The sequence below is a fragment of the Rhinatrema bivittatum genome, unplaced genomic scaffold (assembly GCF_901001135.1).
Source record: "Rhinatrema bivittatum unplaced genomic scaffold, aRhiBiv1.1, whole genome shotgun sequence".
NCBI classification, from domain to species: domain Eukaryota; kingdom Metazoa; phylum Chordata; class Amphibia; order Gymnophiona; family Rhinatrematidae; genus Rhinatrema; species Rhinatrema bivittatum.
Genome location: NW_021820826.1, coordinates 40,835 through 63,810, shown reverse-complemented (window position 1 = coordinate 63,810; position 22,976 = coordinate 40,835). Strand labels below are relative to the sequence as shown.

Genomic DNA, 22,976 nt, shown 5'->3' with positions numbered 1-22,976 from the left:
GCGCTCATCCAGGCAGGGGAGGGAGGGAGGAAGGGAGAAGGGACTACCGGATGCCGCTGATGGCTGCCCGCCGCCCACCGGCCGCCTGGACCCACGGCCCTCCGACAGGTATTTAAAATTGTTTTATTTTTTTATATAACACACAGGTTTTTTGTTTTTTACACTATTTACACTTTTTACACTTACCGTAGCAGGCCCGAGCCTTGCTACTTTTTCGTTTGTTTTTTTTTTTGCTTCGGGAGGAGGGGACTGGACGGGGCTGCAGGAGACCCGACGGGACCAGGGCGGGTAAGCAATGTTTTTACCCTACACTACACTACACTAACTCCTACTAGGGGGAGGCGGTAAACTAGCAGGTTAAGGCCGCGGCAGAACAGCGGGTTACGGAGGAGATAATATCAGCGCCCGTTACAGTATCGCAGGGGAATAGCTAATTCCTTCATTATACAGCTTTTTCGTTCATTTACATGCTGGGTGCGGAAAGGGTTTAGGAAAGGGTTTAGGAAGCGCTAAGGATGCGTGAAACTGGAGACTGTATCGCTGGATGGCCTTACTCGTCTGTATTGTGCGCTCCCAGCACGTTACAGACCGGGAATCTTTAACTCAACGTTACTGTATCGACCTGATGGTCGTTCCAAAATATTTAGGGGAACTGTAAAGGAGCTGCTGAAAGAATTGTCAAAATACTGACAACAATGTAATTATAGATTTTCCTTTGGGTCTTGAATGGAGTCCTTGCAGTAAAACAAGAGGAAATGCCCAACTCCAAAAGCTAATCTTGCCCTGGTAATCCCAAGTTATTGTCAAACTCCTCTTCATCTTTGGAAAATGAATCTGTAAGCGTGACTGTCACAGCTGTGGCACTTCATTTTGGAAGACGAGGGTGTTCTCCGCAGAGACCCATTAGAACTCGGAATCAATATTCACAAAGCTCTGCTCTGGCTTAAGAGAAATCTGTACCCACTGTTTACTGTTTTGTACTTTATTACAGGGTGCTTGAATCATGTTAATCACTTTAAATTCGGTAAACCCTTCCTTTAAAGCTGTTTGAGATGCAGGCCACTACCTCCAACTTAATAAGTGCTAATTTAGTGTGCCTGTATTTTTATGACCATTAGCAAATCCACATGGACCTGATGTAGCCAGGACTGCGTTGTAGATTCTTATACTTTGGTTAAAAAAATAAAAATAAGTAATGTGATAGATATATTTTAACAAATGTTTGCCATATTATTTGTGTATGCAGAACAAAAAAATGATGCTTTTTGGCTATGCTGTGAAGAAAAATCAGTTCTCTGCGGTGAATGTGCCAGTATTAATGTCTTGCTAACTTCATATTGAGAATAATGCTTGGAATTAACTACTCTTCATCAGTACAAATTAAATTGTTATTCCGAGGACTCTGTTTGGAAATGAACCTCAAAAGCAATTAAAATTCACATAAACATTTGCTGTTCTTTCTTTATTTTATTCACAATAAATATACATCTCCATATATACATCCATTGCCACAGAATATACAACTGCCATCTAATATACACTTTATCATCCTTTTAACACGAGTAGCTAGCACAAAACCTCTAATATCCACTGCTGTACTTGTAATACCAAATTTCAGTGGCTCGAAATCATGAGGCAGCCTTCATAGATAGCTTCCTGCCATTAATATTTACATCGAAGTGTGACCTTCGTTCCCCAGCTGAAATTATTCCAGGACCTTATAAGGAAAAACTGGAGGGAACGTGGAAGAGTTGCAGGAAAGGAACAATCCTGATATTGTTTTAACATTTGATGCTTGTGGTTTGCATGAAAGCTGTTTGCCACGGTGCGAGGGTATGCGCGGGTCGCTTGCGCATTCTCTGTGCTTAACGTACACTTTGGGCCGGATTTTAAAAAGGTTACGCGCGCCGGGCCTATTTTTAAAAAGGCCCAGAGATGTGCGTAAAGCCCCGGGACGCGTGTAAGTCCCGGGGCTTTACTAAAGGGGCGGTCTGGGGGCAGGGTGGGGCCAGAGGCTTCCCACACAGCAGCCATTGTCGCTGTATTGAAGGATCGCGTGCCGGCAGGCTGCCGGTGCTCGCAACTTGCGCCTGCCCAGAGGCAGGCGCAAAAGGTAAAATAAAAATTTGGGGGGGGGGGGTTTAGAGTAGGGCAAGGGGGAGGAAAGGTTAGGGGAAGGGGTGGGAAGGTCAGGTTAGGGGGAAGGGAACGGGGGAAGGCAGCGCGGCTCAGCACGTGCACGGTGCACAATTGTGCACCCCCATGCATGCGTTGACCCCTGATGTTTATAACTTGCGCGTGCCTGCACACGCAAGTTATAAAATCGGGTGTACATGTGTGCACGATGGGTAGCGCGCGCACCTTTTTAAAATCTACCCCTTTATTGTGCCTACAGAACGTTCAGTGCATGTGGCAAAAGAAAACAAAAACCCATGAATGTTATGCACTGAAATTCTGTGCATGTGATTTCCAAAGCTTTTATGTTATAAGGTCCTAAATTTGATGGGTAGTTTAAGAACATTTGAGGATGGTAAGTTCAGTTTTTAGATTGTTAAATCTTTTGAAAATAGATTCTACAGTGATTAGCCAGTTGATGGTGAGTGTTAGGATTTCTAAATCAGATTTTAATGTACAAATATATTAGCATTCATACTAAGGCATTGGCTCCAGCCAGTGTCATATCAGCTGTTATTCATATTAAATATGAAGAGCTGGACTGGGGATACTGTATGTGTGCGTTATATATAAGAGATATCACAGACCAGAGGCTAAGGCACCACCAGAATCACTGGTTCTCAAGTTTAGACAAAAGTGAACTTGCGATTAACAACTTGTGCAAAACCATTCAAAAAGACCTTTTGGTTTCCGCTTGCTTTTTCTGACATCATCTGAGCTATTCTGGGAATCTGAGAACATAGTAGTGTTAAGTTGCAACCTGTTTGCTGTAAAATGTTGGTTTTACTTTTTGAATGTTCTTCTGTAACCCACTCAGAGTTGTATTTATTGAGCGACATATAAACATTGTAAATTCTGACCCATGTCTGACGTGCAGAGCAGCCCCAGGAGACTTCTGTCACATGTTTATGGGCTGTCAAACTCCAATCTTTTTGGAGTCAGATCATGGCCTATTTAGATAAGTTGTTGGATTGTTTTGTTTCCTGGTCGGGGATCTCTGGGATAAAGAGTGCTCGATCCCTCAAGGGGGAAGAGAATTTCTAGCTGTGGCTACCTTCCTTGCTAAAAAGGTCATTCTAATGCATTGGAAATTGGAAGAGGCTCCTTCATATGTTCAATGGAAAGAACTGATGCTTCGTGCCGTGCAGTTAGAATTACTTCGGAAAAAAGATATTGCCAACGAGAAATCATTAAATTTTTTTGAAGGGTTACTTTTCGCTTTGGGATAAAAGTAATCTGCTCAGTGATATCTATCCAATGGCTTGAGCATTGTTGTAGTTTGTGTGTTCTACCGAGTGTGGGCTGTCCTTGGATGAGGTGTGCCTGTATGGGGTTTTGAGTGTGTGCGCTTGTGTGTCTGAGTGATGATTTGCTTGCAGGGGGTGTTTGAATGATGATTGGCTTGCAGGGGATGTCCACTTCTTGTGGACAGGGGGAAATGTTGTAAAACTGGGTCATGCTGTTTGCACTAGTGGCTAAACAGATTGTGATGGTTTTTTCCGCATTGTTACTGTAATTTGTTCTTGTAATATACGATCCAATAAAGACAAATTAAAAAAAAAGCAAAAAACTAAATGTGTTTAAAACAGGTTTCTTGCTTTCTGAATAATTTTCTGAGAAGTACATAATGTTTGACCTGGCGCAAAAGCTTTTGCCATAGCATTTAATGCACGGTCATTTGTGCAAGCAGCCAAAACCTGGCAGAGGTTTTCAAGAAAAGAGCAAAAGCCCATTTGTATAAAATGTAAGAGAAAGAGAGAAGCCGGATATTTTTGGTGAATGCTGGTGAGAAATATTTGCAAAATCAATTGATTATTTTATAATGGGTTTCTGTGATTTGGGACATAGAGGCGGAAAGGAGTATTTTCACATCATTTGCAAAAGTTGAACACATCAGTTTTCACGCTTTTACCTTTCGATATGAAAATGTTTGCACAGGAAAGTACATGTGCATATTTCGAATACATGGTGACACCCACATAATTTAGATCATTTTTCCCCCAAATCAGAGAAACCCATTATAAAATGATCAGTTTGTTTTGCAATATTTCTCACCAGCATTCACCAAAAATACCCCCAGCTTCCCTATTTCTCTGACACCTTAGATAAATGGGTTTGTGCCCTTTTCTTGAAAACTTCTCCCAGTATTTTGGCTGCTTGCACAAATGACTTTGCATTACATGCTACGCAAAAGCTTTTGTGGAAGGTCAAACATTATGAAGTTCTCAGAAAATGAGGCAATAAACTTTTTTTAAAAATGTCTAATCTTACATCATAAGGACTTCAGATGCCACCTATTGGACAATCTGTGTAATGCAATTAGTTTAGCAAAAAATAAACTTACTTCCCCTGTGCACAATTTTCAGTAAATGCCATTCCAAGTATTTTCTGTGTGCAAAGTAAGCCATTGAAAGGGCTAAGACTTGTCTTTAATGAAAGGCGAGCAAATATCTGAAATGTTAGTATGGTTATAAGATGATCTTGTGTAGATTTGTACTTTTTTTTAAATTTCCCGAAGTTGCCCCTCCTTCCTCTTCAGGTTGACCATTTTTCCCCTTCCTCACTCTTAAAAGTTCCCTAGCTCCAGCACATTTCAAATGGGGGATTAAGACCCCTTTTTTTTTCTTCTTTTAAATCTCCATATTCGTAGTCTCCGGCTATTGGTAGGCATGTAACTGGGCCACAGCAATGGCAGGAAATGCCGAGACTTTCTTTCACCCGTATCCGCAATCTGCGGAAAACCTGATTTTACAAAACCAACTGCATCACATGTTGCCCCTGGCTAGTACTGGGAATGCAAGCAGTTCACAGGGAGCTCCAGACTGAAAGTTCATGAAGAAATCCAGTGTCTGAGGGCTATCAAGATTCTGACAGGATGCTCTGTGCCGTGGAATGGGCCACGCTGGCTCCTTCAGAGCCGATCTGCTGGCGGATATTTGTCATGCAAATTACAAGGAGGAACACAACGACCAGGTCATCCACCACTCCCAGGATACCACAGAGCGGTTCAGCCATGACATCAAATGGAGAAGTCAAGCACATGATGGCTCCAAAGGAACACACAATGATTCTAAGGCAGAAGATCCATACTAGGCCTCCCAAGGTGAAGACTCCTTTCAGAGCAAGGTGAATGAATAAGGGCATGTCATAAAGGTAATCTGCAAACTGAAAGAAGAGTGAGGTTAGGGTCTGATGCCACAGGTTAAACGAAATGGTGTTGGGTTGGGTTTTTTTAATTACTTTTTTTCTCATGATATTAAATTGTTTATTTTTTATTTATTTAAAAACTTTTCTATACCGTCGCTAAGTTATATACCATCGCAACGGTTTACAAATAGGCACATAGACTAAGGTATGTAAATGTAGGTTATCGTACATTCTAACAGGTGCTGGATGCTATTACAAATATTGGTGGCCATATAAACAATTATATGCATCCTTGAAGCCCAAACCTGGCCGTGGACTCCAGCTACTCAAATCTATTAAAACCCTGCTGTTGCAGACATTTGAGTGTGAAGCTTAATGTGGTTGCAAACTATGTCGATGGGCAAAAAACCCTTTAAAAGTGGGATTACTTATTTTTGATGAGGCGAATGTGCAATTTTTTCAAGACTGTTAGAGCTCAGAAGACAGAAAAAAAAAACAAAGATGGCTATGAGCAGCAGCTTTTCCAGGCCCTAAGAGCTGTAAGCATCGCCAACCTTGGCAGAAGTCAGGGGAAAAAGGATCTCTTAGCACTGGCTGGAAGAAGGCAACTCCAGTTTTTAAGGCCGTCCGCCTTTCCTGCCTTTATTTTCAAGTTACTACCACACCAAATGTGTCCACAAAATGGATGACGTTCTAAGTCAATCCAAAAATGAGTTATGTCAAACTATTTTACCACAGGCTGCTTTGAGAGTCCAATTACCATTCATACATGGGCTTCCAGAAATTTTATAAAAAATGTAAAAGGACCACCAGACTCAGGCTGGAGCCAAAGACTTCTGCTCGCAGATTATAATCATCGGTCTTATTAAGACTCCTATTTTTTTACTTTAGAAAATGTAATTAAAACTTATCTTCTTATAAAAAAATATTTTATTATGGATTCCTTTGATATTAAGCAGGCAGGCAAATACTCAGCACATAACTTGTCATAGATGTTACCTTAAGGAGGCACCACATTTCAGGAAGACTTGCATCAGGGGAAAACTACAACAGGATCTCTCAATATCCGCCATAAGAAAAGTTTTAATTGCATTTTCTAAAATCAAAAAATAGGAGACTTAATAGGACCGATGATTGTAATTTAGGAGTGAAAGTCTTTGGCTTCAGCCTGATTCTGCTGGTCCTTTTACATTTTTTATAGAATTTCTGAATGCACATGTATTCATGGTAATTGGCCTCTCAAACTAGTCTGGTAAAAGAAACGAAGTCATTTTTTAATTGACCTTTTTTTGTGTTGGGTGATTATTTTTAAGTTACCAGGACAGGGTCCAAACATGGTGGTCTAATTCATTGGTCACCACGAAGGTTTGATCCACTGGCGGGATGTATTTCTTAATGCTATGTTGCAATATGATGCTGCCATGGATGAAATTAGGAGTGCAAGCAGTTGCCATTACAATAGAATAAGTTTCATAGCATACTTTGTTAATGAAATGAAGCATTACAGAAATGTGTCCACTTACAGGTCTGGGTTGTCCGGAAAAGCGTTTGTTATAATCTCGAATTTTGGACCTGATCTGCCTGCCCTGCATATCTTGTTGATTTTCACAGAAGAGATTATAAAGTGCAACCACCTTAAAAGGAAAAAAAAAAGAAACATTGGAAGATGCATTATTATTGTAATATAGTAAATGACATCAGAATAAAGACCCAATTGGCCCAGTCAATTCTGATTCTTCCATTTTGGGTAGATGAGAATTTAAATTCTTAAATGCAGCACTAGCTCCCCCCCCATCTTTTATCTGATGGGGATGTGTTAGTTTTATTCTTTCCTTTGCCATTCCTCATGAACTGGGCAATAAACTCAACTGCAGTATACATGTATGAATGAATTTACCAAAAATCAAGATTCCAGTTGCAGCAGTGTTACACCATTATTGTAAATAAAACCTGATTTACCTAAGCTCCCTCACCTGGCCCCTACAGTAAGAGAAATGGAAGCCAGTGAATGCACCTATTTGAATATATGTTTTTATACTGATGTGGTAGTGCTTATAATTGCTCCTGGAGAAAACTCCTCGCTGTCACCCCCTTATCTCCCAGGGTGCTGTTCTGCATGACTTTTCAAGACGGCATAGGTTGCATCTGAAGAAAGGGCTCTGTGTGGAGGTGAAAGCTCTTCTACAGCAGCTTTGAATAATTCTTACGTTCATGCAGTAAAAGACAGCACAGCCTGCAGGGAACCTAGCCAAAACTGATGAAAAGCCAGGAAAAAACGAAAATGTTGCGTTTTGGCAAGTTAATTTTGATGTGGCGTAAATGGCGAAGATTTAAAGGTGAATTTTAAAAGCCCAGCGCACGCCAAAACTGGGAGATACGTGCACCAGTTGGGGTGGCGCACGCGCCGAGTGGATTTTAAAAGCCGCCCGGATATGCGCAGACTTTGCTGCTGCTGCACGCACAAATAAGCGGTTTGAAAAAAAGAGACCGGGCATGGGCGTTCCTGGATTTTAACTTGAAATTAGTGCGTAAATGGGCGCAAGCCGAGATCCCCTGCCGCGTAACTTTGCTTCTGCTGTGGATGACGTGTAAGTTGTAAAACAAAATTCTAGGCAGATCAGCGGGGTTTCAAAGGTCTGGGCCAACGGGAGAAGAGAGGCTATTAAACTAGGTGGGGGGTTTGGAAGTCCTATCCCTGAACTGGGGAAACAGCCGATGGCGTCAGCGTGCATGGCTTTTAAAATCCCCCACTTCGGCGGTGGAAGCGGCATTTGCGCACACAGGTGCGTATCCATTTAAAATTGTGCACCCATACGTGCATCCAGCCTATTTTATAACATGCACGCATATAAGCGTATATGTTACTAAAACGGATGCACCTATGGACGCAGGTCGACGGACTCATGCACCTGTTTAAAAGTTACTGTCCCTGGGTGCTTCTGTTCATGTCACAGGTGCTAGATCTTGTAGAACAAATATTTGGGAAAAGATCTGGAAGATGCTGTCCCAGCCAACAGGCTCATGAATTGCTGCCATTGGGTGGTCCTTAGTATTCACAGCTCCTCCCTCAGTTTGAGGGGCTAACGAGAAGAGTTTGCTTTGCAGATATTTTCAGCATCCACAGGAACACTGACAGTATTTATAGAGCTGAGAGCATTTTTTTTTTTTTGGCAAACCCACCACGTGCTGATGATTAGTGGATGGTGAATAGTTGTGACAACTTCTAAGGGACTATGAAATGTTAATGGTTATCTAGATATTAAAACTTGTGCATCTACCACCGAGAGCTGGAAAAGCACATGAGCTGCAGAACCAAGTGCACACATGAACCCAAGTGCAGCAGAACATGCTCACTACTTACTTACATTACCTTTTGTCTGCAAAGAGGACAGCTGACTGCCCCTGGCCAGGAGCCGTGCCTCCAGTACGCAATCAGGCAGGAACCTAAAAAAAATATATGTACAAATAAATATATATTTGTCTATGTCTATGAGCTTAGGCTCAAACTTTGTTTAATATACTTCCTGTTATCCCTTTTTGCTCAATTGTTAAAAATCCTGCATTTTGAGCTTTTGTAAACCGTTGTGATGGCTTTTTCCAAATGACGGTATATAAAACTCATTAAATAAATAAAATAAATAAATAAACTGAGGGCCTCATTTACTATGAATAGAGACAGAATGGGAGAAAAGCCTCAGGAAATCAGGCCCAATGTTTCTCCTATTTAAATGCTATTCTTGCGTTTAAATTTCCAAAATGTAGGTGTGTTTGCTAAAAAATATTAATTTCATAAAATAGGCTACAGTATCATTATCCTTGAAATGTAAACAGATAAGGAAAACAAAAAAAAAATGTAGCATTTCTTGTAACCGTTCATAAGTGCTGGAAAAGCAGGCATAGGAATGAGCTTTCTGTCCTAACCTCTCCGTTCATTAAATCAGGCCTATAAATATTGGAAAGCCCAGTTAGACCACTGCATAATGCTGCTACTGTCGCAAATTTGGATCAGATCGGATTTTAATCAAATTCAGTGTAGAACCAGAAAGTCCACGGGTCAGCCTTGAAACGCTAAGAGGATATTAGTAATTAAAAAGAAATATTTGGAGAAGACAGGATTTCCTCTGAACCTCCTGAACATATGGTTTGTGCTAAAACTGAAAATGAATGGATAAAGAGGCTCTATGGGAATCGTTCACAATGTGTAGCAGACATTTCCCCTACACAATTTTCAATATTTTTCCTGACGGCTCAGGCAGCAAGTAATTAGAACCAATGATTATCATCATCTCATTATTATTATTATTTAAAAAAAAAAAATCTAGGCTGTGCTTGATACTTAGGCAGTAATGATCAAGACGTCAGGTATTTCCGGAGAATCAGTGCTTGACCAGCAGAATGAATCCCCTGAGACATAGACAAGGCAAAGCTTGACCTGAAAAAGCATCCAGCATGCCGAGGTTTTGTTTCTGTCATGTGAGGCAAATAGCCCTTGATTAGGTAATTTCAGTGCAGAACTCAAATCTTAAACTCTGATATGCGGCGGGGGGGGGGGGGGGGCAACAGAGGGCAGTTTGACAGGGTTACACCTATGCTCTAGAAAGATCCATGCATGCTTTGGGAGATTTGTGACAATCTCTTATCATTACAACATACTGTATAGTTAGGGTCCTTTGTTTTCAGTTTAACTCAATTTTATCCCAAAAATTCCTAATTTTTGCCTGATTAAAAAGCAGCTCAAGGCGTTCAACAACTGCTGGAAGCCAGTGTGAGCCAAAACACCTGCAGTGTTTCAAGTCGTCCCCCCCTCATTGTAAGCGCTCGCTTTTCAGCGCTGCTGATGTGCTGTTCCAAGCCCCGCCTCCATCAGTGTAAGCGCTCGCTCTTCAGTGCTGCTGATGTGCTGTTCCAAGCCCCGCCTCCATCAGTGTAAGCGCTCGCTCTTCAGTGCTGTTCCAAGTCCCGCCTCCATCAATGTAAGCGCTCGCTCTTCAGTGCTGTTCCAAGTCCCGCCTCCATCAGTGTAAGCGCTCGCTCTTCAGTGCTGTTCCAAGTCCCGCCTCCAGTGTAAGCGCTCGCTCGTCAGTGCTGTTCCAAGTCCCGCCTCCATCAGTGTAAGCGCTCGCTCTTCAGTGCTGCTGATGTGCTGTTCCAAGCCCCGCCTCCATCAATGTAAGCGCTCGCTCTTCAGTGCTGCTGATGTGCTGTTCCAAGCCCCGCCTCCATCAGTGTAAGCGCTCGCTCTTCAGTGCTGCTGATGTGCTGTTCCAAGCCCCGCCTCCATCAGTGTAAGCGCTCGCTCTTCAGTGCTGCTGATGTGCTGTTCCAAGCCCCGCCTCCATCAGTGTAAGCGCTCGCTCTTCAGTGCTGATGTGCTGTTCCAAGCCCCACCCTCACCAGTGTAAGCGCTCACTCTTCAGTGCTGCTGATGTGCTGTTCCAAGTCCCGCCTCCATCAGTGTAAGCGCTCGCTCTTCAGTGCTGCTGATGTGCTGTTCCAAGCCCCGCCTCCATCAGTGTAAGCGCTCGCTCTTCAGTGCTGCTGATGTGCTGTTCCAAGTCCCGCCTCCATCAGTGTAAGTGTTTACTCTTCAGTGCTGCTGATGTGCTGTTCCAAGCCCCGCCTCCATCAGTGTAAGCGCTCACTCTTCAGTGCTGCTGATGTGCTGATCCAAGTCCCGCCTCCATCAGTGTAAGCGCTCGCTCTTCAGTGCTGCTGATGTGCTGATCCAAGTCCCGCCTCCATCAGTGTAAGCGCTCGCTCTTCAGTGCTGCTGATGTGCTGATCCAAGTCCCGCCTCCATCAGTGTAAGCGCTCGCTCTTCAGTGCTGCTGATGTGCTGATCCAAGTCCCGCCTCCATCAGTGTAAGCGCTCGCTCTTCAGTGCTGCTGATGTGCTGTTCCAAGCCCCGCCTCCATCAGTGTAAGCGCTCGCTCTTCAGTGCTGCTGATGTGCTGTTCCAAGCCCCGCCTCCATCAGTGTAAGCGCTCGCTCTTCAGTGCTGCTGCTGTGCTGTTCCAAGCCCCGCCTCCATCAGTGTAAGCGCTCGCTCTTCAGTGCTGCTGATGTGCTGTTCCAAGTCCCGCCTCCATCAGTGTAAGCGCTCGCTCTTCAGTGCTGTTGATGTGCTGTTCCAAGTCCCGCCTCCATCAGTGTAAGCGCTCGCTCTTCAGTGCTGCTGATGTGCTGTTCCAAGCCCCGCCTCCATCAGTGTAAGCGCTCGCTCTTCAGTGCTGCTGATGTGCTGTTCCAAGCCCCGCCTCCATCAGTGTAAGCGCTCGCTCTTCAGTGCTGCTGATGTGCTGTTCCAAGCCCCGCCTCCATCAGTGTAAGCGCTCGCTCTTCAGTGCTGCTGATGTGCTGTTCCAAGCCCCGCCTCCATCAGTGTAAGCGCTCGCTCTTCAGTGCTGCTGATGTGCTGTTCCAAGCCCCGCCTCCATCAGTGTAAGCGCTCGCTCTTCAGTGCTGCTGATGTGCTGTTCCAAGTCCCGCCTCCATCAGTGTAAGCGCTCGCTCTTCAGTGCTGCTGATGTGCTGTTCCAAGCCCCGCCTCCATCAGTGTAAGCGCTCGCTCTTCAGTGCTGCTGCTGTGCTGTTCCAAGCCCCGCCTCCATCAGTGTAAGCGCTCGCTCTTCAGTGCTGCTGCTGTGCTGTTCCAAGCCCCGCCTCCATCAGTGTAAGCGCTCGCTCTTCAGTGCTGCTGATGTGCTGTTCCAAGCCCCGCCTCCATCAGTGTAAGCGCTCGCTCTTCAGTGCTGCTGCTGTGCTGTTCCAAGCCCCGCCTCCATCAGTGTAAGCGCTCGCTCTTCAGTGCTGCTGCTGTGCTGTTCCAAGCCCCGCCTCCATCAGTGTAAGCGCTCGCTATTCAGTGCTGCTGCTGTGCTGTTCCAAGCCCCGCCTCCATCAGTGTAAGCGCTCGCTCTTCAGTGCTGCTGCTGTGCTGTTCCAAGCCCCGCCTCCATCAGTGTAAGCGCTCGCTCTTCAGTGCTGCTGATGTGCTGTTCCAAGTCCCGCCTCCATCAGTGTAAGCGCTCGCTCTTCAGTGCTGCTGATGTGCTGTTCCAAGTCCCGCCTCCATCAGTGTAAACGCTCGCTCTTCAGTGCTGCTGATGTGCTGTTCCAAGTCCCGCCTCCATCAGTGTAAACGCTCGCTCTTCAGTGCTGCTGATGTGCTGTTCCAAGCCCCGCCTCCATCAGTGTAAGCGCTCGCTGTTCAGTGCTGCTGATGTGCTGCTCCAAGCCCCGCCTCCATCAGTGTAAGCGCTCGCTCTTCAGTGCTGCTGATGTGCTGTTCCAAGTCCCGCCTCCATCAGTGTAAGCGCTCGCTCTTCAGTGCTGCTGATGTGCTGCTCCAAGGCCCGCCTCCAGTGTAAGCGCTCGCTTTTCAGTGCTGCTGATGTGCTGTTCCAAGCCCCGCCTCCATCAGTGTAAGCGCTCGCTCTTCAGTGCTGCTGATGTGCTGTTCCAAGTCCCGCCTCCATCAGTGTAAGCGCTCGCTCTTCAGTGCTGCTGATGTGCTGCTCCAAGGCCCGCCTCCATCAGTGTAAGCGCTCGCTCTTCAGTGCTGCTGATGTGCTGTTCCAAGTCCCGCCTCCATCAGTGTAAGCGCTCGCTCTTCAGTGCTGCTGATGTGCTGTTCCAAGTCCCACCCTCTCCAGTGTAAGTGCTCGCTCTTCAGTGCTGCTGATGTGCTGTTGCAAGCCCCGCCTCCATCAGTGTAAGCGCTCGCTCTTCAGTGCTGCTGATGTGCTGTTCCAAGTCCCTCCTCCATCAGTGTAAGCGCTCGCTCTTCAGTGCTGCTGATGTGCTGTTCCAAGCCCCACCTCCATCAGTGTAAGCGCTCGCTCTTCAGTGCTGCTGCTGTGCTGTTCCAAGCCCCGCCTCCATCAGTGTAAGCGCTCGTTCTTCAGTGCTGCTGATGTGCTGTTCCAAGTCCCACCCTCTCCAGTGTAAGTGCTCGCTCTTCAGTGCTGTTGCAAGCCCCGCCTCCATCAGTGTAAGCGCTCACTCTTCAGTGCTGCTGATGTGCTGTTCCAAGCCCCGCCTCCATCAGTGTAAACGCTCGCTCTTCAGTGCTGCTGCTGTGCTGTTCCAAGCCCCGCCTCCATCAGTGTAAGCGCTCACTCTTCAGTGCTGCTGATGTGCTGTTCCAAGCCCCGCCTCCATCAGTGTGAGCGCTCGCTCTTCAGTGCTGCTGATGTGCTGTTCCAAGCCCCGCCTCCATCAGTGTAAGCGCTCGCTCTTCAGTGCTGCTGATGTGCTATTCCAAGCCCCGCCTCCATCAGTGTAAGCGCTCGCTCTTCAGTGCTGCTGATGTGCTGTTCCAAGCCCCGCCTCCATCAGTGTAAGCGCTCGCTCTTCAGTGCTGCTGATGTGCTGTTCCAAGCCCCGCCTCCATCAGTGTAAGCGCTCGCTCTTCAGTGCTGCTGATGTGCTGTTCCAAGCCCTGCCTCCATCAGTGTAAGCGCTCACTCTTCAGTGCTGCTGCTGTGCTGTTCCAAGCCCCGCCTCCATCAGTGTAAGCGCTCGCTCTTCAGTGCTGCTGATGTGCTGTTCCAAGCCCCGCCTCCATCAGTGTAAGCGCTCGCTCTTCAGTGCTGCTGATGTGCTGTTCCAACCCCCGCCTCCATCAGTGTAAGCGCTCGCTCTTCAGTGCTGCTGATGTGCTGTTCCAAGCCCCGCCTCCATCAGTGTAAGCGCTCGCTCTTCAGTGCTGCTGATGTGCTGTTCCAAGCCCTGCCTCCATCAGTGTAAGCGCTCGCTCTTCAGTGCTGCTGATGTGCTGTTCCAAGCCCCGCCTCCATCAGTGTAAGTGCTCACTCTTCAGTGCTGCTGATTTGCTATTCCAAGCCCCACCACCCCCTTCCACCAAGCAGTCAAAGTGCCTGCTGCCCGGTACCACTAATGCAGCATTTGAAGTGAGCCACACCCACCAGAAGCACTTCCCGGCAGGCTCCCTGGCTCCGCAAAAAAGAAGTGCAATGCTGCAGAGTTCATGAGGAGATAGCTGGAGACACCATAAGTAAGGATGTGAAAAAGGGAGATTCTCAGGGGTGTGGGGAAAGAAAGGGACATGCTAGGCAGGGGATGGAGGGTAGAGAGAAGGATGGTGCTGAGTGAGTGGGAGAATCTGCTTAATATTTGTTTATTGTCCTGGCTTCTGTCCATCATAATAAACTCTGATATTTACCAAGAAAAATGAGTCATCTTTTTCCACTGATTTTCTCCTATTTTTTTGTTATTGTCATAATAAACCCTGATAAATTCCCAGGAAAATTAAAAAACAAAACAAAATGAAAATGAAGGTTCCTATCTATACTGTTCTAACTCGTGCATTCCAGGGAAAACCTGCAGGGAAGAAAGCTGGAAGATGTAGCACAAGTGACATTAGAAATTGGGATTATTCTTTCCTGATAAGTTTTCACTGTTTTATTTAGCACTGATTTGTTTTGTGCTGCTGCTGGGGATCAGATCACAGAATCCAGTGATTGCTGGGAAGGCACAAGTGTCACACAGAGCTTACTTATGGGCCGATACAGTACAGTGTGCTCTGACGGAGCGCACTGTTAGCTGGCATTTGGATGCGCGTTTTGGACGCTCTAGCTTTATCCCTTATTCAGTAAGGGGTAATAGCGCGTCCAAAATGTGCGTCCAACCCCCCCAAACCTAATAGCCCCGCAACATGCAAATGCATATTGATGGCCCTATTAGGTATTCCCGCACGATTCAGAAAGCAAAATGTGCAGCCAAGCCGCACATTTTGCTTTCAGATATTAGCACCTACCCAAAGGTAGGCGCTAATTTCTCCGGGCACTGGGAAATCAGTAAAAACTGCTTTTCTGTGCACCCTCCGACTTAATATCATGGCGATATTAAGTCGGAGTCCCGAAAGTTTAAAAAGGTAAAAAACTTTTTAAAAAAATTTTAAAATGGGCCCTCAGCTGTCAAACCCGCTGACAGCCGCTGCTTCCGTCAAAAAAGAGGCGCTAGGGACGCGCTAGTGTCCCTAGTGCCTCTTTTTACCACCAGGCCTAATTTAAATAAATTAAGATACTGTATCGCGCGCAGGAGAGTGGCCTGTGCGCTCTCCCGCGTTTTTACTGTATCGGCCCGAAAGCAAATAAATGTTGCTGGTGCTCCCCAAAGAACACAGAACAGAAAAAAAAGGGGATGGAAAACAGAGAAAGAAAGAATTTTATTATTTTTTTTGCAGGACAAGATAATGTATATTATAATACACTAAATTGATCTGAAATAGGAAAATAGGATATGATGACAAGAAATCAGTTGGCTAATTGGTGTCAGGAAGGGGATATGCTGGACCTGCCTATTTTCCTGTTGAATAAATGTGGCCCGCCCGAGAAGGAGGAAGGACAGAGACAGCACACTGTCTAGGGTTATGAGCAGGGCAGTGCTAATATAAAGTTAGTAGAAAAAATGAGCAGAAGCTACAAGAAGTAGAAGAGAAAGAGACGAGGGGCTGCGCCGGATGCCTGACGTACAAGCCAGAGGAATGGAGGAATGCTGATAAGGAGAGAAGGTAAAAGACGCAGGAAGCAACCTCAGAAAGTGAGAACTGAGCAGCCCAAAGCCTGTGCCTGAAGGGGACCAGGAAGACAAACATTATGGCAAAAAAAACCCCTGAAATCATTTCATGAGTAGATGTTTAATTGTCAAATGCATGTCCCGGTTTGTACACCAAGATGCATCTCTTTTAAGAAAGAGTTCCTCTCTTTTTCTCCTGCTTCTTCAGGCCTAGCATGTGCTGAAATCTCAGCCAAGAGCACAGGATAGCAATTGTTCCTGTTGCTCTATCAGGACATTATTTCAGCAGCGGAAGCTTCCCGGCTGCTGGAAGCCACGGAGCCGGCCTGCATGTAGAGACCTTTGCCGTTTATTTTCGCAGCGTCTCGGCATGCAGCTCATAGAAACGCAGAGCCTGACGGCAGATAAAGACAGCTGTGTTACAGCGGCAAGAGGCCATGGCACTCAGGTCAGGGGAAGGACTGCACGCCCTCCAGCCCCACCGCCTTCACTCTTTTCCATTTTAAAATGTATTAACTTCCCCAACCTAAAAAGGCAGATTGCATATGGAAAATATGCAAAGACTGCACAAAGTACAATCTTCTGAAGTAAAATCATCACTTACACTCATACCCTTCAAAAAAGACACTTTCAGTAATAATAGTTTGACTTAATAAACTGCCTTTCTCATAGTAATCAAGGTGGTTTACTGGATCCCAGGCCTATGGTAAAGAGCACTGGGTGTGGACTTGGCCCACAGAAAGCCAGGAATAAACAACTACAATTCCAATACACTAAGCCTTCCATATCATAACTGCCAGCACTCAACCTATGAAAAAGCCATAACTGCAAATATTACATCAGGCCCTAAACACCAATACACCACCTGTTAGGAAAACAGATTAAAGCAGTGTACTTGGACCGTTCCACATAGGTGACCTAGAAATACACTGAATGCCTTTGCTGTGCGCCCTAAAGTGACTCCTTGGATTAGAAATTGGTTGAGTGGGAGGCGAGAAAGGGAAGTGGTAAATGGCGCTCACTCCGAGACTAGGGACGGTGCTAATGGTTTGTGCTCAGGGATGAGCCCTTGAACTGGTTCTTTTCAATATTAAGTGAAATAGAAGGACTATCGGGAAAGGTTCGCCTTTTTGTGGATGGCACCAAAATCGGCAACAGGGTAGAAGATGTGGAAAAACATAGTGAGGCTTGAAAAATGGTCAGCTAAAATGTAATACTAAAAAAATGCAGTCAAGCAGTTGGGCTGCAAAAAAAGCAAAGGAACAATACATTTTAGAGGTGAAATTCTATTCGGAAAACAAGAGCTGGATCGTAGGCGATCTTATCCGATGATCTCAAGGTGGCCAAACCAGTGGATAAAGTGACAACAAAAGCCAGAGAGATGCTTGGGTTCATCAGGACGTCAGCAGAAAAAAGGAGGTGATATTGTCCCATATAACTCCCTGGTGAGACCTCACTCTGGATACTGTGTACAGTTCTGGAGACCTCACCTTCCAAAGGCTATAAACAGGATGGAGTCAGTCTGGGGGAATGGGGCTTCTAAAATAGTCAATTATCTTCATTGTAAACCATCTGGGACAGACATAAAGGCCTAAATATGTATATCCTAGAGGAAAGGCAAGAGAAGGGAGAGATGATAGAGACAATCAAATACCTCCGAAGTACCAGTGCACAGGAGACGGGTCTCTTTCAATGGAAAAGAGACCCCGGAGCAAGGTATCATGGAATGATGGTGAAAGGGGGTACACTGAGGAGTAATCAAAGGAAACATTTCTTTACAGAAAGGGAGGTAAATGCATGGAGGTAGTAGAGACGAGGACAGAATCCGAATTCAAGAAAGCATGGGATAAACACAGGGGATCTCTGAGGAAGTGCTAGGGATTGTATTGCTGAGCAGTTGTGTGAATGGACAGACTAGATAGTTGTATGGGCTTTTCTGCTGTCATGTTTCTGTGATAAGTTTGGAGGTGATGGGTTATTGAGTTGTAAAATGTCAGTGTGTTAGAATTCATTGATTGTAAGGAATTAAAACATTGTTGAAGAGAGGGCTGGGATAAAACTAAATGTAAGATCTGATTGATGAGCTGAGATTGGTCTGTCCTTTTGGCCAAGAACAAGTAGATTGGAGGTGAGAGGTAACACCATGCCACCTGATCCCTAAGGGGATCCAAAATTGTTTAGATCCTAGCCAAACTAGAATGATTAAACCTCCTAAAAACCAAATAAAGATTAAGAAGACAATAATATATTATGTGAAGAAAAACAAGTTGTGTTATTTAGGTACACCTACAAATCATATTAGATATTGATTTTATTAAACTCAGCTGTAGGTGTGGTTGAATGTTGCCATGACCTAATTCAAGAGTGTAAGTATAAGGGCCTACTCGCACTCTCTCTCTCTCTCCCTCGGTATGTAAAATATACTCCCTGCATAGTTTATATACATAAAGGCTTCTATGCCATAATCTAACACTCACCACAAAACAGGTGTCCACAGTTGGTTTCTACTGGGAAAGCTGCTGTCTGGAGGCAGACTGGGCAGTTTAAATCACTGTGGTAATACAGTTGTCTGGGTTTGACGGATTCCTAAGAACAGAAGAGACATTTTATTCCAGACATCACATTTGATATTTTTTTTTAATCTCTGGAGGCTGGAAAAGTAAGAAGTAACCAGGAGAAGTTATTTGAGCCCAAAGCTCCTGATCCAGTATTTTGCTGTAACCAAGCACATTCTTGGGGCATCTCTATGGTCAATGCATTTCTTGAAGGATCTTGGAAACTGTATACTCCAGATGTCTTTGGGTGACTACAGCAAATCTGTTTTACATTAAGTAGAGCCTTGACTGCAAGAGTGAATAATAAACAAGCAAGTATAATATGGACTGGACTATATGAGTAATCCCTCCCCACCCAAAATTTTAGGAGGGAGTTTTAATTATATGATTGGATGGTGAAAGAGTATTTTTAAAAAGACAAAATAATCTTGTACTGCAAGCCATTTCATGCACTTGTAGGATGAAGCTAAATACTAAACTCTTTCTTTGCTGGTTATCTGTCAGCGTCATGCTGCTTTCTCAAATGGGTCAAACAATACCCCCAAACTCAGGAGTAAAATCACTGTGCAACTCTTACACACGCAAAAGAATCATGGATCACTTTCTGTGGGAAGAAGGTGTTTCATCGATCACAACTTCCAGGATTAGAATTAGATATGTTGGCCATTCTGCGTTCATGTTGCAGAATGGCCGAAATATCTGTAGCAAACAGCATGAGGGGTATTTTGAACCCTCCCTCACCTTGTGGTTCCAATCAACCTGTTTTAAACCAGTCCAGGAGGCCGGCTACTCAGTGTAAATCAACCTAAATGGATTTGCAAATGCATTGATAGAATCTAAAAGCTAAGATAAATTACCATTCATTCTTTTGTTTCCATTTATTTTTCAACCTCCCCTTGTCACAATTAAAGGAACGGTATCTTTCAATATACCAATACAACATGTCTTTCTCTTACTTCACCAGCCTAATTCAGCATTTCACCTTACAGCACAGTCTAGAGCCTCACACAATTAGAATTAAGGGATTAGGTGCGGCTGAGTTCCACCCATAACTTTTCACCAAATTATTATGAGGCAATGGGGACTGAGCCCAGAGAAGATATGATAATCCCTGTGTTCTGATTGGTTGAAGAGGGGTGGCTTTCATCCATCCTGGCTGCATGTTAGAACACAGAACTGTTGGCTGCAGTTTTGCAGCTATGCACGATGGAGTTACTTAAGGGTTCTCACTTAATTAACCATGGCTTTTTCAAAGTACAGAGTTAAATTATAAGCTGATAAAGAAGGCAATTAATCCGGAAAGCATTCACATCCTTACTGTTTTTAAAGAAACTGTGCTGCAAGTGCGTGTGTGGAGAGGAGAAACAGCCAAGGTGATATGATAAACTAACTTACGACAGTCCTCTCCACCAGCACCATCACTACCATTCCTCTTTATTGCTCAATGATAAAATTGCTGCCAGTGTTCAAATCTGTCCTGTTGCACTCTTCATACACTAGGAATGGAAAGCATTTTCCCAACAGATCAATGAATATACCCTCCACATGTATCTGACCTCCACAAAAAAAGATTCCATGACAAAACCACCTTGTGTTCCCTCCGTTATATGGAGCATTGGGTAACATGAAGGGCAATAGAACATAATGTTTATTTATGAATTCATTGAAAAGTATTTATTATTTGCCTCTCTATGAGCAGTCTGATGTGGGGGGATAATAAAACATACACAATTATCATAAAACAAACAGAACAAGGGTAACAAAATAGTTCATCCTAAGGATTTATCAAAGGAATAAATCATCATAATTCTACAGGAGAGGAGATAAAGAAAAAGATGACAGAACCTTACTGAACACCAGCAAAGGCCATACTAAATAAGCATTTTTTCAGGAGTTTTTTTAAAATTCCATACTATCTTTCGTGAGATGGATATTGCGGGGTAAAGAATTCCTCAAGAATTCCATAGACAGAAAAGGAGCATTCTCATGTTTGAGATAGGTGTGCTAATTTAGGAGAAGGCATATCAAGTTAATATTGTCCAGAAGAACGTAGGGAACAGGAAGGAGTATGAATATATACAGTGGACTCAGTCCTTAGCAAGGAAACATTATGTAGAAGATTATGTATAATCATTGCAGTTTTATATCGACTACGCTAATGAACGGGTAACCAAGGTAGCAACGTAAGGACAGGCATAGTATGTTCATGAATATTAGTAGCTGTTAATGAGCAGGCTGCAGAATTCTGAATTATTTGAAGAGGACTTTTAGTGGATTGAGGCAAACCAATGTACAGAGAATTACAGTAATCAATTCCAGGTAAAATTAATGACTGAAGAATGGTGTGAATCTAGACGATGCTTTAAGTGACGCAATAGTTTCAATTTCTAAAATGAAATCTGGGCCACCGATTTACTTGGGGTATCAAGGATAGACTAGGGTCCAAATATATTCCCAAGTCGTGTACCTTTTGGGATGGCATGATAGATTTGCCATCGTACAAAAATGCTAAGGGAATAGGAGGATATGGAGGTGGTTGACCCAAAATAATGATCTCAATTTTATTGACATTTAATGATAGTTTGTCAGAATGGAGCCAGCTCCTAATGAATATGAGGCATAATGAACAAAATAAATAGTGGCAGACCATGATGATTTCAATTGAAAAGAAAAATGAATATCATCAGCGCAGAGTTTATATGAAAGATCTAGCTGGGCTAGTAAACGGCACAGCGGATTCAAATCATTAAAAAGAGCTGTGGAAAAGGCTGAATCCTGTGGTAGTCCAGATGTTATTGGGTATCACGAAAAAGTGAATGATCCATGTGTCTAGTGACTGCCCAATGTGCTAGTAATACAGTTTCTTCTTAGTCACTGCACTAAGTGCCAAAGTGCAGACGTGCATGACTGAATCCATTCTGTTACTGGGCTGTACCTTCCCAGGCTCCTCCCTGCAGGAACTCATTCCCAAGCGTGCCTATCGAAGCCCTTATCTGTGCGTGAAAGGCATGGGGGCTTCAGGACTGAGGGGCAAAATGATCAGCTGTTTGGGTTAATGTGTATGAAGTCAGGCGCTTCAAGCAACACAGAAAGGAAATGTCATTTTCTTGGTGAGGGAATTTCCAAAGTCATTTATGTGCATAAAACGTTGGTCGCGGTCCTAAAATAGCCCGGGGGTGGAGCCTGCGTAAAAGGTGTGCGTGTAACGCAGTTTCATGCATACGTTTGTGCAACCTGCGCACAGGCGCTCCAGGCAACGGAGCCGGCAACTTCACACAGACGTTTTCGATTTTAAAATGGATCCCGTAAGTTACGTCCTCCACGGAGAAGGAGCAACTTTATGCGGGTGAATGTGCACGCCTGCTCTGCCAATAAAATACACAGTGTATTTATATGTAAAATATAAAATGCAAAGCAGAAGTAACAGAGCCAAGGAACCAGCAAGTTTAAATTCTGAAGTCTCTAGCCACTACTGCTGCTTTAACTTCAGGCTTCTCACCAAGCTAAAAGTATTTTTTTGTGTGACAAGATTTAAAACGTAAAATAAACTTACCCTGGGGTTTGCAGAAGACAAATTGCCTTTTTCTTTTTGCTGGCAGTTCATCTTCTTGTTGTTTACATTGACAAACCTGTGAAAGAAAAGTTCATACCATGAAACTATATTTTGGGTTTCCCTGTTTCAATCAGGCATATTGCCAGCTCTGTTTGCTTACACGGTGTTATAGATTACTCCATTAGTGGATTTCCAGTGCATACAAGAATTTATAAACATATTTATTCAAATTACCGAGAGTCTAACCCAAACTCTGGTTGAATATTGAACATTTATGCATCCATCATGGATCCATATATATGCTGGGTATCCTGTGTGCTGCCAGACAATATCAATAAAGAAAATGTTAAAATGCACATAGTTATCCCCCAGCATTAAACTCCATAGTGAGCCCTCTTCATTAAGGAGTTTTTCTAAGCTTATACTCCAGTTTCCGCATGTAAAATGCTTTTTATATATCTGTGCTAGTTTACAAATGGCGAGAGTACGTGCGCATTTTCGGTTTTGCATGTACATTTCACCAAGTTTAAAAGGGGGCGGCCTAAGGTCCTTCCAGGGTGGGATTAAGAAGTACGTGAGGAAGTTGCTATTTTGTCAGAGATATCAATGTTTACGTCACTGAACTTCTTTGTACATTTCTGCAACTGCTGCTTGACTGGTGCAGGTGAAATCAGACTTCTCTGCTGCTGGCTGCAGTTTTTGCTTAGGAGGTGTGGGTGACATGGTGGGGATCCAGAGGGAAGTGCTAGAGAGCCTAGGCGAACTGGAAATGGACTGGGAGAACTGGTGGATGTATCAGCAAACTGTGATTCCAAGTAAGAATTAAGACTAGAACCCAACGCTCAAAATTAAAAAAAAAAAATTGTGAAAACCTGGCTGTTTAAGCAAACTTTCGAATAACACCCGCCCTCCCCGACATCCAAACCCTGAAACACGAACATGCTTAGAAAAGTCCTTGTATAAAGTTTCATTTCTCACCAATATTATTATTGTATATTTGTTA

The 22,976-nt window shown here is 44.2% G+C and overlaps 1 protein-coding gene across 3 annotated transcripts in view; it reads right to left on the bottom strand.

The window, feature by feature from the left end:
- Positions 1–2,139: 2,139 nt before the first annotated feature.
- The window catches only part of LOC115082174 (E3 ubiquitin-protein ligase RNF170-like), a 35,347-nt gene continuing 14,510 nt past the window's right edge, over positions 2,140–22,976 (bottom strand). For all 3 annotated transcript variants that reach the window (XM_029586428.1, XM_029586427.1, XM_029586426.1), the window contains 5 exons: positions 21,974–22,049; positions 18,343–18,451; positions 8,693–8,766; positions 6,846–6,956; positions 2,140–5,340 (listed from right to left, as the gene is read on the bottom strand). In XM_029586428.1, the coding sequence (XP_029442288.1) occupies positions 5,035–5,340; positions 6,846–6,956; positions 8,693–8,766; positions 18,343–18,451; positions 21,974–22,024 (651 nt within the window). In that variant the 5' untranslated portion in view covers positions 22,025–22,049 and the 3' untranslated portion in view covers positions 2,140–5,034. The remainder of the gene's footprint in view (positions 5,341–6,845; positions 6,957–8,692; positions 8,767–18,342; positions 18,452–21,973; positions 22,050–22,976) is intronic.